Source organism: Takifugu flavidus, chromosome 8, assembly GCF_003711565.1.
Source record: "Takifugu flavidus isolate HTHZ2018 chromosome 8, ASM371156v2, whole genome shotgun sequence".
NCBI classification, from domain to species: Eukaryota; Metazoa; Chordata; class Actinopteri; order Tetraodontiformes; family Tetraodontidae; genus Takifugu; species Takifugu flavidus.
In genome coordinates, this window is record NC_079527.1 from 12,723,291 (window position 1) to 12,742,098 (window position 18,808).

At 45.4% G+C, this 18,808-nt stretch overlaps 1 protein-coding gene across 3 annotated transcripts in view; it reads right to left on the reverse strand.

The window, feature by feature from the left end:
• The window catches only part of scube3 (signal peptide, CUB domain, EGF-like 3), a 53,691-nt gene extending 38,285 nt beyond the window's left edge, over window positions 1–15,406 (reverse strand). For all 3 annotated transcript variants that reach the window (XM_057041432.1, XM_057041431.1, XM_057041430.1), the window contains exons 1-3: window positions 14,973–15,406; window positions 3,138–3,260; window positions 63–188 (exon numbers count right to left, since the gene is read on the reverse strand). In XM_057041432.1, the coding sequence (XP_056897412.1) occupies window positions 63–188; window positions 3,138–3,260; window positions 14,973–15,072 (349 nt within the window). In that variant the 5' untranslated portion in view covers window positions 15,073–15,406. The remainder of the gene's footprint in view (window positions 1–62; window positions 189–3,137; window positions 3,261–14,972) is intronic.
• Window positions 15,407–18,808: the final 3,402 nt, after the last annotated feature.

An 18,808-nucleotide genomic window follows, 5' to 3' on the forward strand; every position in this document is an offset into this window, starting at 1 on the left:
TTGTGTGTATATATGAAGCTAGATCAGGCGTAGCTATTGTTTCATGAGAAAAGGTCACTCACCCAGGCAGTTGTGTCCGTCGTGGGCCAGGCGGAACCCGTCGTAGCACGTGCACCTGTAGTTTCCTGGGATGTTGATGCACTCGTGGACACAACCTCCATTGTATTCGGTCACACATTCGTCTACATCTGCAGGGAAAAGATGCAAGAGAATGTGAAGGCGAGCTCTCTTTTGAAACAGACTCGGCAAAGAAACGCATTTATTTATTTTGTTCTAGGGGAGAACAAAAAAAAAAATCAATATCAATAGCGGGCAAAGAAAAGTTTACCAGCCAAGGTTTTTTTATCTGTGTGACTTAAATTATACTTGAGTTATTATTAGTTTAATCCTAAAAGAAAACCTTTTTTACAGATACATATGCTCCATTTTAACATATTTTTTTAGTACTTATGCATCCTTGCAGAAGTTCCCAAAATGTTAAAATGCAGTTTATTAAAACTGTAGAAAAATTCATTAGTCTTGTTTTTAGCTAATCGCTAATTATCGTTAATTTTCTCTGACAAGCTCTTGTGGGATACAAAGGTACAAAACAACAGCTGGTAATTAGGCAGGTCAGATGTAACACGGGTGTGTGCCAGCACTCTGCTTAATATTTTGGTGTTAAAAGCTTCACGATTTAAGTCATACAGTTTTTTTTCAACTCTGGAAATTGGTTTTGTTAAAATACAAAAACAACTTAAAAAAAAAAAAGCTTCTTGTTCACCCTAAAACCTAATGTAACTAACTATCAAAAGATTTCCAGTATATTAAACCCCCTGAGGGGGGGCTGCGACCGAGGGACGGCAGGGACCAGACTCATTTTAGTGAGGCTGGGCGCCGCAGTGCATGTTAACAGCCATATGGACACATTAACAAGGTCAAGTCATATTAGGCAGCATTAACAATAAGTTATATTAAGCTGGACTGTTCATTTGTGAACCTGCTGCCCTTCGGGTGACAGCAGAGAATATAAAGGCAGAATGACGACAGAAGTGATATTCAGTCAGACCGAAATAGAATTGAGGGTGGAGGCGGGATGCAAATAGCTTCTGAATATGAAATGATGCCAATCTGCTTAAGTTGTCGCCAAGATTTGAATTTTTCTGACACGCTGCCAGAAACTGTGATATTGTTGGGACTGGGGGACGACTGGTCCAGTACTTAAAACATCAGCCATCATAACAGAAGATCGATCCATCCCATCAGTTCATCTGTGAAGTGGAACCACGGGGGCACAGGAACGGGAGTCAGACAGATGGGCTGAAGATCAGCGTGACAGCCTGAGCCGAGTTGTCTGTTACGGTTATGATGACTGTTGGGGGGCCACACTGAGGAGACCCAGACGAGGAGGTTTTAGAAGGCAGTGCTCTTCTACCCGGCACTTACTGGCCCATTTAGGGACGATGATCGCGGTCGTTCAGCCCCTGTTTGAGGCTGTCTCAGCCGGGGCTTAATTGGTCTCAACAGAGAAGTGATGGGACAGAAAAAGAAAGGCTCTCACTCCTTTCCTCTCATCCCTGTCAGTCCCTGATCAGAGCAGACAATCGGCCGTCGCATCTCCTCTCCCAGCCTGAAAACACCCACCAAGAGGCAACAGAGAGGCAATTTTCCTCCAACAGCTTTGGAATTGTCTTTACAAATTCTCTCTTTATTCGTTTAAAATAAACTGCGGATTTAATCGTGGTTTATTGATTTTGCGGCACAATATAGCTCAAATCCTTTAGGAACAGAATGAGAAGCTCCGACAGCCACAGCAGAACCCAGGCGACCTCTGAGGTTCTGTTTTTTAAGTTCTGGAGATCCGAAAAATGAATAAAGACATGGATTTATTAGATAAGGCCAATTCTATGCAATAGCAAAAGCTAATAAATGTGCAATAATGTGACCCAACACTGAAAACAAGAGTTCAGCTAGATAAAAAAAACCATGATGACTTCTAGAGTTATGTCAAAAATTTGCATAAAAATTTAATCTTCACTTCTCCAAGTGAACATGTGCACCAAATCTAAAAGAATTCCCGATTTTGGACAAGAATGAGAGAGAAAGGAACACACTCAATGCTGCGGAGATCTTAAAAGAATCGCTCTTAAATCCAGAGCATGTGTTTCTCATTGTCCGATTGTGCCGACTTTGAACTAAAATTTCCCCATTTTATCCCTTGGTTGAAACAAACAAAGCAATATTTAAATCTTAACAAAAACAGGCCTTGATTGCTGAAAGTAGCCATCATTTCATTTCATTTCAATCCTGATTATTGTAAATAAACCAGGATTTTCCAACTTAAAGGATCAGTTATTTGTGTAAACGTGACCTTTAAATCAAGTCAAAATTAAGTTGTTTTTTAAAAACCATCATCATATTTATTCCTCCTGCTGTCCACTTGTAACAGTAAGGTGCCTCGGCGCTGTGCGGATCTTCAAAAGGCACAAAAACTCTGTGTTTTACTGCCGCTCTTGAATTTCAGCTATGATCCTCTTTTAATACCCATCAGAAAGTTCAACGGAAAGCCAGACTCTCGCATACTTCACTCCAGATTCAGACTTTTATGACCTGCCGGCACAGGGCCACGTAAAACAGTTGGTCAAGTAAATGAAAGAATAATAACAGTGAGGAAAAAATGACATTGTGAAATATGGTTTTGTAATAACACTAATAAAAATTGCGGGATATAACTATCCAGAGGCTTTGGGCACGGTGAAAGGGCAAGAAAAACAGAGCAATCCTGACAGTCTCAGCCTCTGGCTGTGGAAATATTCCTGACTGCTCAGCAGGGCCTCCGACTGCCGTTTGAGCCGCCGTCTTAATTCCCTCCTCTAACATGTGTAGGGAATTAACCGCTTTATTGCATCTAGTCACAAAGAGCTCTGCACCTGGCTCTCCGCTTTCTCCATCCGCATGTTCTCCCGCGTCTCTGCTGCTTCTTCAGTAGCGTCGCGAACCCGATGATTTACATTAATGGTGTGTTATGGGCTCAGAGGCTTCTATTCGCAGCCATAAAGCAAAGCGGTGGAGAAATGCGTCATTGGCTGCGCGGCACCGCGACGTTGTGTTGCGTCTGCGGCCACGGGCGAGGACACGGGCAGCAGCTCCATCTTTACCTTCACAGTGTTTGCCGTCTCCTTTGTAGCCCGACTTGCAGATGCATTTGTACGACTTCACGGTGTTCTGGCAGATGGCGTCAATGCTGCAGTTGTCAAGCCCCTCTGCACACTCGTCCACATCTAGACATGGAAAAAAGACACACGAGGCATTTATGAATTCATGAATCCCTCTTTTAGCCACCTTCTTCAACTTATCCGGGGTTTTACACGCGACTCAGCAGGTTGGACGCTGGCTACGACATTTAGAGCTCATTGAATAAAACTAGCTTAATATTTGATCCCTGACACGAGTCAAGCTGGTTGATGCCTCTCTGCCTCCCCTGACATCTCGGAAATCAAAATATCTGGGATGAAAGTGCAAACACGCGGCTGGTGAAGTTATTTTTCCCTCCACGCACACGTGCACACACGCGCGTGCGCACCTTCCACCGAACTGCAAACAAGGCTCAGTCAGGATCAAATGGTGTTTTTGATCATGTGTTGTTGCTGCCGGACAGGTGAAAACACATCGGAAAAGGAATGGAATCATCCAGAAGCACTATCGGGTTCACCTCATGGAGCCCCTAATCCAGCACAATCCCATTTAACGAGCCCAGGTGTTTAGGATTACCCCCCTGCACATGGAAGAAGGGCATTTTAACAAGGTTTACTTAGCTTCCAATATCCAGTCCCATCATGATCCCTCTGCAGGAGCCAACTGATTCCAGAGGGAAACGACCTGCAACTTAAAACCCGGAGCTTAACCCGTTTCCTATCCCCACCTCATCCCGATGACGTCTGGCGTGGAAATCAGGATACTCGGAGTGCACAAGGCACAAAACATCCTATGAAATCATCCCATTATGGGGCTGTTCTTTCACCGAGGTGAATATTATGGGGTTTGAAATGTTGTTCATGTTGTTAATAAATGCTGCATTTTTAGATTCAAGAACAACTGTATATGTTCGTGATTTAAGTTTGTGTTCAATCATTATAAAATGTAGCAACTGTAACATTCTAAACTTCTCTATTGATAAATTGGGACTCTACATCCACGTATGGATCTATATTATGTAGGAACAATGGGAATTCCCTGGGGTGGGTGTTTGTATCCTCACAGATGGATTCCAAGCAGAGGGGTCAATTGAGGAAGTGTTTTTCAATACAGGAGTCATTAATCACGAGACTTTTCCGTCAGCTTTCTAAATTAATATTCATTGGAACAGAAAGGCAAACTCCCTTTTTTACGTTCGTTATTAAAGTCAGCTTCTGGAGCGTCACTTAAATTTATCAGCAGCAGGATCTCTCTTTGTCTCAACGAGAGATTTCGAAACACACACTCCCCAGTCCGGGTGCACAAAAGCCTCCATGTTAGCAGTGAAATGACGTAACAGACTGTGGAAAAAGTCCTTTTCGAATCCGCAAGGGGTGTAAATCTTCACTATCTGTGTCTTCCTGCCAGTAACGCTTGCACCCTGGCCACTCCCAGAAGTGATAAAGAAAATAAAAAAGCATGCAAAGTGATTTGCAAAGCCATCGGTGAGGAGCGAACACTAATCCTGGAACATTCCCACTGCCTTTTCTTGAGCTACAGGAAATAAAACACAAATTGAGACTGCAAAAGTCCACATCCATGAAAGGATACAAATTACTGGGACTTCTCCCAACGACCACACGGACAACAAAACCTTGTAGGAAAACCAGCACGCCTGTGGAAATAAACATGTCAGAATCAATAGAGCCTTTGGTTCAATACTGAGGACAATCCCCTGAACTCTGGAGGAAAAAAGAGGAGCACTTTATTCACTGGCTTCGTCATTGACTCGTGTCCAAAATGAAAAGATTATGGACCCGGTGTTCTTTTCATTCTTTTGTGTTTGGGAATCAAAGTTGTCGGGAACAAGTTAAGGCAGTGGGAGACGGAGCTGGCGCTCAAGACAAGGATGAATAAACAGATTCAAACCGACAAAACCATAGAAGAAGAGAGACATTGGGCAACGTCTGGAGTAGTTCAAAGCCTCCAACAGCACAAGTGTGCGAGCAAACCCCCCGACCTTTTTCAGAATTTCAAATCCATTGTTGGATGAAACCAAATCAGATAAGTAATGATGAACGTTGTCTTTCTCCCTTAAATTGATTTACATTCTCTTGTCTGGCTGAAAAACCTTCGTTTTTCCTCCAGGTGTCAAACTTCCGCGTCCCTAAACGCAACACCGCACACTCCCGACTCGACACAGTTCCACAGGTTTGCTGTGAGGAGAAACATAAACGAGATCTAAATTTTCTTAATCTTGCCAGCTAATGTTACTCTGAGAGGCCATTTGTTTATTTATGCTATCATAATCCCCAAAGCGTAAATCCGAGCTGCCGGCTAAAATCTGCACGCCGCGGCGGTGAGACCTTGTCGTAGGTGCTTTTCCTGTCTGATTTATGGGCAGGTCCTGGGATAAGCAGTGTATTTAACTGGGCCAAAAAAAAAAGAAAAAAGGGGGTGTTAGAAGGAATAGGACTGAGAGGGGAGCGCGCGAGTGTGTGGGAGAACTGTAGGGCTCAAGGTGTGTAGTTCAAACATGGGGTAGTGTTTGCTTTGAGTGTTGAGACCTTCGCTGTTTGCTTTGCCCCAAACTCCCCCCCAACAAACCCATCACCTTTCCTTCTGATACAGAAATAGACCGAGCGGGGCCGGGACACCCATAGGTGTAGCTTTCCTCGCACTGCCCAGAGACAACTTCAGAATAATGGGCCAAAACTAGGCATCGGAGGGGCCTGCGGCCGGCCAGGGCTGAAGTGCTCGGCTGCATTTTCCTGCCAGGATGATCTGGTGCAACTTCAGAAGAGCTGCTGCTCCACAGCACAGATAAAAGAGTCTTTAGACAGATGCGTTTTTAGATGAAATCCATCATGTTCAATGGCTCCTTGGTGGGTGAGGAAGGGTGCTGGGTTCAACTCCATAAAAAAGGTGCTCTTGGGTTTACGGTGTTTGTCAAACTGCGAGTAATTACAAAGGAACAAGTGTGTAATTATCCATTTTAGAACCACACTTACACTATACTTATGGTTGTGGCTCAGCAGGATGGAGTTAAGGTCAGGGTAATTCATTTAGGAAGCAAGCAGCAAAGGGTCTGAAGGACGCCAGCGCCTCCCGTATTGATTTTAATCAAATTGACCCGTCTGATGTCACGACGATGAATTAAAAACAAATTACTGGGAAAACAAACAAGGCGTCCTGAAAGCGTTGCTTTATTCTCTTCTTTTTGACTTTCAGACCAACAAGACCCAGCCTTTATGAGCCAAGGTGGGCAGTTGTGAAAAGGAAAGGTCTATCGCTCACTTAATAACGAGGAAAACACGTGGAAAACAATCGTGGTGTCGGAATTCTGCCTTCATTAAGCGGCGAGGACGAGGTTGCAGAAAGGACGTGCTGCTGCAACATTATTACAGGACACTGTGGGAAAAGGTGTGTGTCTAAGGTGTGCAGGGCAGCAGACTAACCATCCTCAAGAAAAAAAAAATGGTTTTGATGAAATGCAGATGTCAACATTCACACAAAATTCGCCCCCCACCTCTCGCCTAGATCCCCCCGAGCTAATGAAGGAACACACTGTTGGCAGGTCAGCGTGACTCTAAAAAGTTGTAAATAAAAATATCAACTGCTTGCATTGGGGATATTTACACTCATCCTTCACACACTCTAAAGGTTTAGGAATCACGACCGCTGACTGATCTTGTGCTTTCAGTAACTGTGATCACAGCTTCAAAACGCCGGACCCCTCCCTGCTGATGTCCACAAACCACCAAGCCTCAGATTAATCCCTGCGAGAAGGGAAAAGCAGTTCAAAGAGAGAAAACTTGTGTTAGCTGCAGAAACATATTAAATTTGCCCAAATGTCCTCACCCTCTTCCCAACGTGGCTGAGTTCCTTTGAATAAGTCCTACTTTTGTTGGTCGTTATCATTATCACTCAATTAAGGGATAAGGGTCGGTAGTGTACAAGAGAGGCAAGAGAGAGTCACAAAATCTAGAATAAAATGCATCCTAATCTACATGCAACTGTCCTGTTTTAGTCCTGAAACTCCATGATGCATGTGCAGGAAGGCAAAATGAAGCTCCCTGGTGGCCAAATCTGATGTTAGAGAACGCTGAAAAGGTAATGAGTCCGGCCCTCAAAAGACACATATTGAGCACCTTTTAAACAAACACTCATATATAACAAATGTGCATTTGGGTCGCGTTGGGTTCGACAGAACAAAGTGACGAGGAGCCCAGTTCGGGAGTCAAGAACGGGCCGACTCACCTGGTGTCATTTATAAAACATTTGTCGGGCTCAAGGTCTGTAAATAATGCACATTGTCTGTGATTTTGCTCACAGACCAGGCATCTGGTGCCTTTTCTTTGGGTCGGCCCTAATAGACTGTGACTCACGGACCTCCGGACCACCTTCAGAAGAAAAACAGTTATTACAGCAATTAGGTGAATCACGGAGCAATGCTACAAGAGCGCAAAGAGAGAGCGACATGACACACACGCCCAGAGTCAGAGGTCTGAGACACACACTCACAATAACCCAGCGTGACTTGTAGCCGTTTCCAATTAAGAGATGAAGCAACAAGAAATTAATTTGCACCTTTCAAGGGGTTTCCCAATGTTCCTGCCATTTACCCTCCTCTGTTCATGACTACTTGTCCTTGTGCAGCACCTTTTATATGTGGGATGGGTGGCACATAGTCTAGCTGTGTACCTTATATTTATACAGCCAGGGCTAACTGACATGACACTCTTCCCTGTGCACACAGCAATTACATTCATTGGCGGTTGCTTAAACCAGATAGAGTACCAACTATAAAGATGGCAATGTAGCAATTACAGCACAAGTGCGATATTTTTAGTTGTTTCCTGTCAAACTGAGGTATAAAGTGAATGGTTCTCTGTGTAAGCTGTGAAGCAGGCTTAAGTAGTAAAGTTAGGAAAGGTGAAGTTGAGTGGGAACGCACTGGCTGGGTACGTGCTCCCTCCCGACGCGTTGAGACGGCACAAACGCTGCACGCAAACACGCCACCGGTGCAGACGTATCAAGTGTTTAATGACCTCTCCGGCGCTGCTCGAGCTGGCTTTCAATCAGAGCAGCAGAAAACGTGAAGGGCGGAGAGCTTTTCCAGCAGGCTGAATCTGACTGGATAGTGAAGACGAAGAATTTTAGCAGATTTTGGAAACGGAGGTTGAACAGCACAGGACCGGTTTTATCAACGTTCCTGGACGGAAGCAACAGATGAATTAGAAACTGCTTTTTTTTTTTAGCAATTATTGCACTTTTTAGGGAGGCAAAAACCCACTAACCCAGATTTTAAATTGCTGGAACTAAACAAACAATTGTTAATCTTTGAAAATGCTACATTCAAATGTGTATTTCTTATTTTCGACAGAAAGATCCTTGGATATCCCGTTCATGCACGTTATGACATTGCAACCATGGAAGCGCAATAGTCACACTGGATAATTTTGCCTTTAATTTTGTGGATCTCATTATCTCTTTATGAACAGAATGCCAGCGGAGCTGCAACAATTAATTGCTTAAATAACAGGCGGATCAAAGACAAAATTAATTTGCAAGTAATTTCAAAATAGATTAAAAACCCAAATTGCTTTGGTATTCATAAAATATTTCCCCACTACTGTGACAAAATACATTAACGTGTAAGAGCCAGTATCAAATAAAGTAGGATATTAAAGGTGGTTACACAATATATGTAGGAAATTACAACACTTATGGATGATATACAGATTAATTAGCAGGACAAATAATCCTAAATTGAATCCGTGAATGTTTTTATGATGGATGGTGTAATGGTAGTTGCCATTAATCAGCAAGATAAGCTTTTAGTGCAATATGTTTGATGGATCAATGCGGATGATTAAACACCGGAGAGGGTCACCAGGGTTTTCCCATGGCCCAGTCACAAATTCATCAGTGAAGTCATCTCACTTTCTACCCAGCATGCATTGGCCAGAGCCCACCGAATAAATAAATTGGCTTTTCTCATCTGGATTCCTTGATAGGTTGGGTTGGATTTTTCCATTACTAAGCAGAATAAGAGCATTTCCTTTGACTTCCAGCAGTCTCTAAAGCTGGCGCTCACCATCAGGAATGTAAACACATGCAGTCTGTAAACAAGAATCTCTCTGACCCCCAACCCCCTTCTGACAACGCTGACCACCACAGACCAGCCTAATGACGTCCCCCACTGACCCTCCCCACACTCTCAAAGAAGGACGCAGCCCTATTATTCAACGGAGAGGTCAGACCAGAGCGCGGAAGAGGGCGAGTGCAGATGAAGGTTGGCGTGGAGAAGAAAGTCCAGACATGGAGATGATTCCCGCACTGATGTCTCCTTATTCACGGGCTCCCCGATCAACCAGAATGCACAAAAAAAAAAGAAGCAAATGTGGGTTCCTGCGGTGGGAGGGTTAGAGGATTAATGATTCAAGAGCCGCTGCAGCTGTCTGAGGGACGACACAGAGGTTCCTCAGCAAGACAGCAGTACATGCGAAAGGCGACTCTAGAGGTGAGTTTAAGATGGGGAGGGGGGTCAAAGTGCCATCAACGCTGACTCAATCCTCCCCCGAAACCAACAGGGATGTTGTCAACACACTGCAGCATCTGCACACAAAAGAAAGGCCATTGTCGGGGTGATAGGAAGAGATAAAAAGGCTTTTCTCATTTTAACCACAATACCACAGCAGAGAGAAGCGTCGCAGGCCTCATTTCAAACATGCTGTTGAGATTAAAACTTGGATAAATAAACAAGCTCCAAACAAGCTCTGCACGCCTCACTCCTGGGCGAGGCTTCCAATGTTTTCAGACCTGGACACTGGCGCTGCAGACAAAGCAGCTGACCTGCTCTTCCCAGGCAAGTTGCTGCCGATTTGAAGCTTTGAGGGCTTTTGTCATTGCACGTGAAACGTGCAGCTTTGAGCCCTGCAACCATACGAAATGAGGCGAGACACTGTGGTCAGGAGCTTCTTGCTAGCTGCTGATAAAGGCTTCTCTGCCGGAGGAAGGGAGAAAAGGTAGCAGAGCAGAGGGATGTCAACAGCTGATGGGTGGCCCCTGGGAGTTACAGGGAATCTGCTGAGTGCACAAGTTGAGGTTTTGTTTGGCAGTGACCTCACATTCATTTTGTGTACAAAATGTGCAAAACAGTGATGTTTTGAACCTCAGAATACGCGTGCAGACCGAGGCTGCTGTTAAACACATAATTTGATGCAAACTGGTCAAAGAGCAGAAAAGCCTCCGCACTGAAACTGCTTATTTCCAGAATCCTTGCAGAAAAGCGTTCGTTCCCTTTTAAGAATTTATGTTCCCAGACACTCTTCCAGGCATTTATCACTTCTCATTAAGCAGTTGTCGCTAACTAGATTCTTGACACTTATCTGCACATTTGTGGTTACTTGATTCGGACACTGATGAGAATTCTGGAACATTCTGAATCATAAAATAATCACGTTTTGTTTTGGATCATTATTAAATCATTACTCACGCCGGTAACATCTTTCACTGATGAAATGTGCTAAAATATTTTATTTTGTGATGGCTAGAGCTCAAACAGGAACACAGCTTTGAACTGCTGGCTACTCCAAATGAACATGGAAACCAATTTACACATTGATTTTATTTATTTATTTTTTGGACTGAACAAGGTTTAAAATTTTAATTCAGAAAAATCTGCTGCCCCGGGCAGGTGTAGTAATTCATAACATCATGGATTCGTGCCTCTGGTTGCAGTTGGCACCAGCCTTCAATTTAATATTGCGCGTGGCATCAATCCTCTAACTCCCACCAGAATATAAAGAAATACTCCCCCCCCCCCCCCCCCAACATTGAAAAGGCTTTAAGTGATGGCTGGAAAACATTCATGCCGATGTTGTAAATTTTTAATTATATCCAGCTTATGGCTGCAGTCTTTGACACTCGGTTGGTTGAGGAAAACATCTTTCTTTTAAATTCTAGGGGATCAAAGTGGGCAAGTGTCCTGTACAAAAGCCTGCTGCGATGCCTTGGGTCGCAGCCCGGCCCAGACAGCTTCTCCTTGCTACTCATTTAGAATGAAGCTGCAGCCCACAGCCAAAACTTTAATGTTTGAATTAAACATGTACAGAAGCCAAGGATTCAGGGGGAAAACCCCAGAAATGTAGGGACAATAAATCTCAGCTTTAAGTATTTCGAAAAGTTCCTCTACCTAAAGTAAAGAGTGTCATTTTGGGAAGTGAAAGCGCGTCTGCCTGCTAAGTGCAGTCATTAATATCCCCTCTAAAATCACAATCAGCCGTGCACGCTGACTTGTCCTCACATCCCACGTGCAGATCAAAGTCATCTTTGTGATTCATACCACATTGCTCCTGGACAGAAATGATATCAAGTCTTTTCACCACTCGGGTAATACAAAGATAATCATCTCTGCCTTCTCTGCTGCTCTGTAACAACATGCACGGCGGTGTGGGAGCACCGGCAGTCAGGCAGACGTGTCTGCCGAGTGCTGGAGTCAGACCGGATCGATCCTCTACACCCACTCATCAGCGGGTGACTGAGGGCTGCCCAAAGGCTCAACCTGCCTCAAAGCTCCAAATCAAAATGAGAACACGACTCTCCGACTCCGTCTGCCTGCAGAGACGGTGGAGAGACACAGAGAAAGAGGGAGAGAGTCACATCTTTACAAGAGAATACTTGTGGAAAAATGCCCAAGTTGGGAGTTTGTCTCTTTTAATTGGTGAAAAATAATGGACAGGAAAAATGATCAGCGGCCCAAACCACACTGTTCTAATTTGCAATATCCTTAACTGCTTAAAGTCACGGGGTATCCCGGCGGGGGCTGAAAAAGACTGTTTTTCCTGTTTGACCTGAATACATCTTCCATGTGCCAGCTGTTAAAAATTACTCTGCAAAATTTGTGCTCGGGCAGACAAATAGAGACTTTAGCGTCCCGTCGCTGGCTGCTTTGAGGCACGTCCAGCCTGTGAGGGGGATAAGAGTAGCAGCTCAGTAGCAGCGTGGGAGCCCTGCAGAAACCACAGTCAGAAAATGGGAGTGAAGGTGATGAAAGTGGAAGGCCAAAATATTAAAGTTGGTCTGGCCGTGTTCAGAGGAGTGGACAGTGCCACAGTCTCCTTTTCTTTCCTTCAGACTGAGAAAGGCTGGGGGAAGTTCAAGGCCACAGCGAGAAATAAAATCGGTTTTCAATAAGGTTCGAATTACCACAAACACAGCCGATTCGGACTGAGTTTGTGGTAACTCAATTGTTATTATTTACTCCTCCCTCCCAAATAATAACAATTGACTTGGTACGGGCCATATAGTAATGAGGAAGTGGCAACAGTCAACATCAACATGCCCGCGCAGCATAGCAATGAATCACGGGAAAATGGAAAGAACAGTAAAATGGAGCGTGGCATACTTTCGCTAGTTGCTATATTTGTTGACGGCTGACTGGGACGTCTCCAGAAAAGTTGATGTTTATGTATAACTTTTTAATGCTGCGGCGCAGACCCTCGGCCTGACCTCTGACCTTTCCTAACCAGCCACAAGCAAAGCGTAGAAGGGGCAGACGTGGTTTTTAATGAAATTCCTCGACATGACCTTCAAATGACAAGGATATAGTTTATGTCTAACCCACTCGTGGATTTCAAGGAGGAAAAGTAAAGCCATATGTGTGAGGCTGCACGGAATAGTAAATTTTACTTCTGTTTCTGAGACAGGGTAAATAAGAAGAAGGTGCATGAAATGGAAGCGAAGAAATGAAGAGTGTGAAAGAATGTGCGCACTGAAAGAAAAAAAAAAATCAACGTAGGTCAGCACTCACTTGTGGCCGACACACAAAAACGCAAACTTACTTCAATAAGTGCAAAGGAAAGGAAGCCGGGACAAAGCAAACAAAGCAGGGCTTGGGTGCAAAAGAAAAAGGAAAGGGGAGAGTGAATGTTAGGGGGTGGGCGGAGGGGGATTTCGTCTTCCTTCCCATCTCGCTCGGAGTGCAGCAGCATCTCTAGGTAAGCCTCCCCGTCACTTGGGCCTCATATTGCCAAGTCTGCTCAGTTCCCACAGTGTGTCTGGGCCTGGATCTGGCCTTCCTCCCTGCTCAGGCAGCCCTGCGTCTTTAGACCCCCAGGCCCAGGAGCAGAGGTTACACCAACATATCCAGGCACAGCAGCATGTCAGCCCCACACCAACCGTTGCCTTGGTGCTGCTGCATTAGGGACGGGTTCCCGACTCTGTTCCAGGGAAAGTGATTTGCCATGACGTCGACGGTTCCCTCTCTTCTCCCCGCTTGTTGCTGCTTGCTCTCTATGAAACCTCTCCTCTCGCTGCCTGTTTCTGCACCCTTAATCTCTCCTGTTTCCCCATCTCATTTTTCCTGTCTTTGTCATTCTCTCCACCACACACTCAAGTCCTCCCTCCCTCATTCCACTGCCATTTTGCTCCCCCCCCCCTTCCTTGAGTCATGATGGATTGCACGAAACACAGTGCCATGATTATACTGACATTGATGAAAGATGAAGATTCTTGTCTGCAACATCTGTGTTGAATAAATATTGCGTTGACAAACCGTGCACTTTTAGTCCGCCCCTATTTCTCCGGTTTTATTATTATTTCTTTTTTAAATGTTGCCGGTATGCAGATTTGGTGTCACAGAGTTGCCACCAGCATCAAACTCGATATTTATTTTTAGTTAGATGCAAAATATGCTCACAAATAACTTTAGAAGCGAGCGCATGATGCTGCCGCCGAGCTGTTTGCCTTGCACTAACAAACAGGCGCTCGGAGAGGAACCCTATCAAGTGGTCGTCCCTGGCGTTTTCACTGTGACCAACAAACAGGTGCACGCCATTACAGTCTCGCTGCAGCATTCCACGCAACAAGGAAGTGTGTAATCGATGTTCTGGAAAATAAAGTGAGAAAAAAAAGTAGTTCTAATTGCAAAATGTAAATATTGAGTTTTCCCACAAGTGGGGGCAGACCACCCAGGATGCAAAATAGTCACCCACCCCCTTTCTCTTTTTGCCTTGTCGACCGCCCGAGAGATGTCTTTTTGTGTGTGCGAAACATCACCGACCACAATCAACACTCACAGAGAGCATGATGTGCCTTTGCATGCAAATACCTCCGCCAGCGCCGGCTTGGCAAGTGCATTGTGGGAAAATTAAGTGATGAAAACCTGCAGGAAAAAGGCTGAGTGGATCAAAGATTCAGTGTAACGCTGTCTTTCATGTCCCTGCAAGGTGCCGGGGCTTTGATTTAAGCCGCTCTTGTCTGCTCTGAATCATTTCTCACAGGACAGGAGAGCAAGAGGGCAGCCGGCCGGGCAGGGCAGCATAGCTGCAGTGTCTGACAGACAAGTCTTCCGCCCTGTGTGTGTGCGGGCGTGTGCACGCGCGTGTGCACGTGTGTGTGTGTTACAGGACAGTGTCAAATACTTGTCTGGGCTGTGACAAATATACCCTCTGCTAGTCCTGTTACAATAACCAGCAGGATTAACTATCCTCAGACTACAGATGCTGTCTGACGATCAAATACAATGGGGGGTTTTCCCCAACTGTGAAAAATAATAAATAACTTTGTCACGTTTCCTAGTCTTTAACTGAACATTCTGACACAACGAAACAATTCAGCGGTGGCAGATCAACCACAACCTGCAGGAGGGTATTTAAAAAAAAAAAGAATAGAAGTCAACTTTTTTCTATTTGCTACTCATAAACATCACCGTTGATCACAAATGTCATCAGCACCGGCCCTACACGAGTATCACCGAGCGAGGGGAATGAGGAGAGGCTTTAGAAAAAGGTAAATGTGAGGTGAAAACTTACCTTGCGGGGGTTTACTTCCTGAAGCGGACTGCTGGACAAAGGCGACCAGGCAGAAACCTACAAATCCAAGAGTCGCGCGTATCAAACCGCGTACGTGCATCTTAACTTTCAGGCGAGTTGAACACTTTCAGAGATCTGTGATGCGCGGGAGCACATATGAGCGTGTGTGTGCGTGCGTGCGGTATAAAGGTCTCTTGTTATTCCCTCCGAGCACCCGTTGGTAGGACACTGCGATCCTCTCGCCGCCCCCCCCTCTCCCTGACGCCGGCTTATTTGAGTTGGAGGTGATCGGGGCCGAGGAGAGCCTGACAACGCGCCGCGGAGGAAGCCTTCACTGTTATCATGTTTCCAGCCGGACCGATGTCAATTTAAGAGAGGGGAGAGTGAGGGAGCGGGAGAGAGAGCGGGGGAGAGATGGAGCCGAGCAGCGGGGACTGAAGGGGGAGGAGAGAGGAAGGAGCGTCCGCGTCGGGCTGAGGACGCCTCCGCGGCTCCTGCTCTTCTCTGACTGGCTCTCGCTGCTTCCCTTCCCCCCCCCGCCCCCCTTCCGCAGGTGAGGATCACCTGTGTCACGTCATGTGACTAAAGTTAAGGAGAGCAGATGGATTTATGGGTAGATTTAGAGAGTGAGTGGGCAGTTTGTCCAGTCTGATGATCGTCCCTTATTTATTTGAGAGCTTCTATCAGCAGCAGCCTCTCAGCTCCAACATCCAGGACTGGTTCATGAGATCGACATACTGGAGGATGCACAACTGGCAAGGATGTTGTTCCAGAGAGTCCATGCTGGTGTTAACAATGTCAAATAAGATTTTCATCTGCAGAATAAGCGGCAGGCAGCAGCTGTTCTCGTATCCAATCCAGCAGGTCTGTCAGGGAGCTGATGGCGTTTCCTCACTCGCTGATTTTCCCATTAAAACTTGCAACGCACGCTGACATTTACGAAGGAGCCTATAACTCATGTAAGAAATTAGACATTTCAGGAATGATACAGTTAACGTGGATGCGAAATGCATGCAGACGTAATGGAGTTGAAAAGTTCAGCTGATTTAATTTACAAAACTGGTTTGAAAATGGAAAAAACAACCTTTTTTTTCCCCTCCATTGGCTGATTTCACAGCATATCATATCCAAGGTCAATTGGGGTACTGAGCAATTTCATATCCCTGTTATAACTGAACCTGGATCTGCGTGTTGGTTTTGTACCTCTAACGTGTCTGGAAATGTGCTTTAAAAAAATTAAATCAAAAAGCACACAAAGCAAAATCTCTGATGTCACCTGACCACCAGGAATATCTGCACTGGTGATGTGAGCATCGCCGTACTGTATGAAGATAGATAAGACAATCAGCAAAGCCCTTAATGCAAATTATATTTGTGTCCTCAACTTCCAAAAATGCCCCCGAGACTATATGACAGCGTGATCAAGAGCCCCCCCCAGTCAAATTCATCTCCACTGCTGCACTGTTCCTCCTGGCCTTCAATTTTTTAAGGTAAATGACACTAAAGTTCTCTTTCACATCTGCTAAGAATGCCAGAAAAAGATAATGGGGGGTGTAAAACGGATGGAACGGAACCGTTTCGGCCTCCCCCCCACCCGCCGCCGCCGGCCAGGTCCTGTATGCACACGATTACCCACAAGGCCCGAAGAGAAATGAAGCTTGTGGTTTTACATGAATCACAACATCCCCCACCCCCTGCGTTACCGGCGTGGCCCCCACTGAGGGACTGTGCCACATTTCAGCAGCGGTGACACATGAATCATTTGTTTTCAGGCGGCGTCCTGCAGAGGGAACACATCTGTATCCCCACACCTGCTGCCTCCTCCTGCATTATCACCCAAACGAATCAGCTGAGCCGATGCGTTTGTGTTTGTACTTCGACGCTGATTTGACACTATAATTATCACGCCTGCTCCCATGTGCGGGTTTCCCCCCCCTCACTCAATCAAATATAATTAGAGTCTCACAATGGTGCTGATTGGAGATAACAACTTTCTTCAAACGATGCAAAAAATGCGAAATCCACATGATCTGGAAATAGTTATGACAAAAAAAGGCTGGTGGGTGTGATTCATTTTTTCCTCATCTTCTTTCTCATCCTCACCTTCGCTTTAAAAAATTGAAATAATTGAATTGCAGATGTGGTTTCCTGAGCCTGGCGCTTGCTTTGCCAGAAACAACGAGCCCCGGTAAATAAGAGATTTAGTACAACAGAATAACCTTTCCAGAACTACTCTTCGCCACCACAGGAGAAGAAAAAATAACATGTAAATCCACAGCACAATGTCAAGCAGTTCAGTGTAATTAAAATAACATCCGTCAGGGATATGGAAATATCCTGTGTCCCTGTGTCCAAATCTCTGGGTAATTGTGAGCACTTGTATAACCAAATGAGCTCAGAGTCACTCGGGGAGTTCGAGAAAGTCAGAAAACGGCTGCCACAGAGTCACGCTGGAGGATCAGTGCGCTTTTTATGGCAACACTTCATTAAAGACAGAGGGCTTTATACAGGGCATCACGCTGTGCACCAAACCAGGCTATTTTTACACCGGCAGACACGAGGGAAGCCAAAGCCATGTTTAATTTATGTTCCTCACCATGTAGGGGACCTCATTTGAACATCGTGGGAGGACGTGGAAGGGCTTGACAGAGCAGACAGGATCACTCATGGGTGATAAATCAAGCAAGGGTGCTTCACACCTCTGTTCAGACAGAATGGGACTGCGTTCATGCAGCACGCCGGCGAGATTCTTCTGCAGACTGACTGACCGCCACCCGCCAGGAGCTGTTCTGCAAAGAATACGCTGCAATATTTGTTTGTGGAATTATTTTTTTCTCCCCCTCTTTTGAAGCTTTGAAGCCTGTCACTATTTGGAGCGTTTGAAAACTTTCCAAATTTTTCAGCCACTAGAAGAAAAAGAAAAAAAAAAAAAAAAAAACCCCAAAAAACATCGGTACAAGTTAGAGGCTACTTTTTAGATTTACTGTGAAATACAAATTCATACCGTGCTCAGCGGCTGGTGCTCTAAGATAAACGCAAGATGGATGCATGTTGGGAGGTGTTTGTGAAAGCCACCACTGTATTATACTGGTGAATGGAGGAGTTCGCAGCCCTGCAGAGACCCTCATGCCTTCGTCCAGATGGTCGTACACTGGGACGCGTCACCTCACCTCTGACATTTATACTCCCTAATTGTGCAAAAGCATTATGCTTAGGTTTCCCCTCATTCTCCCCTTCCTTTCCTCTCTGTGGGGGTTTCACATGCAAGGTTACCAACACCACCGCAGGCCCAGCGGGATCTCTTGGTACTCACCGTGCCAGCACCACAGGGGAGCCGAGTGGCTTGCTGAGTTCCACACTTTAGTAAAATCATCCCAGCAACTGCTGTGGGCTTGCCCCAGGAATGCTTCCTGACCACAGCCTCAGTCACTGGCACTAACAGGAAGCAAAGGCAGGGGGAGAGAAGAAAGAGACGCAGTTATCGAGTCATAAGAAATGGAAGCGCTTAAACCGACACAAAGGCTAATTCTTGTTGGCTGAAGCGGGGATGAACAGAAAACCCGCGGGGCGTTTAATTTGTGTGTTTTATTTGCAGCACCACACTGCTGGAAACGGCAGATCAGTTAAAACCTTCTAATGAACGTTGTCACCAACACACCCCCGGGCTTTGGGTCCTACTTGCAGGGAGTTAGGCGTTGCATTGACAGAGCGGTTAGCTACGTGAGTGAGCATGCGGGTGCTGGAGGGGATACAGGCCTGTGCGTGTACCGTATCTGTACATTTGTGTACACCTGTAATCAGATGGACTCATCAAGATCAAATGAAACAGCAAGGGT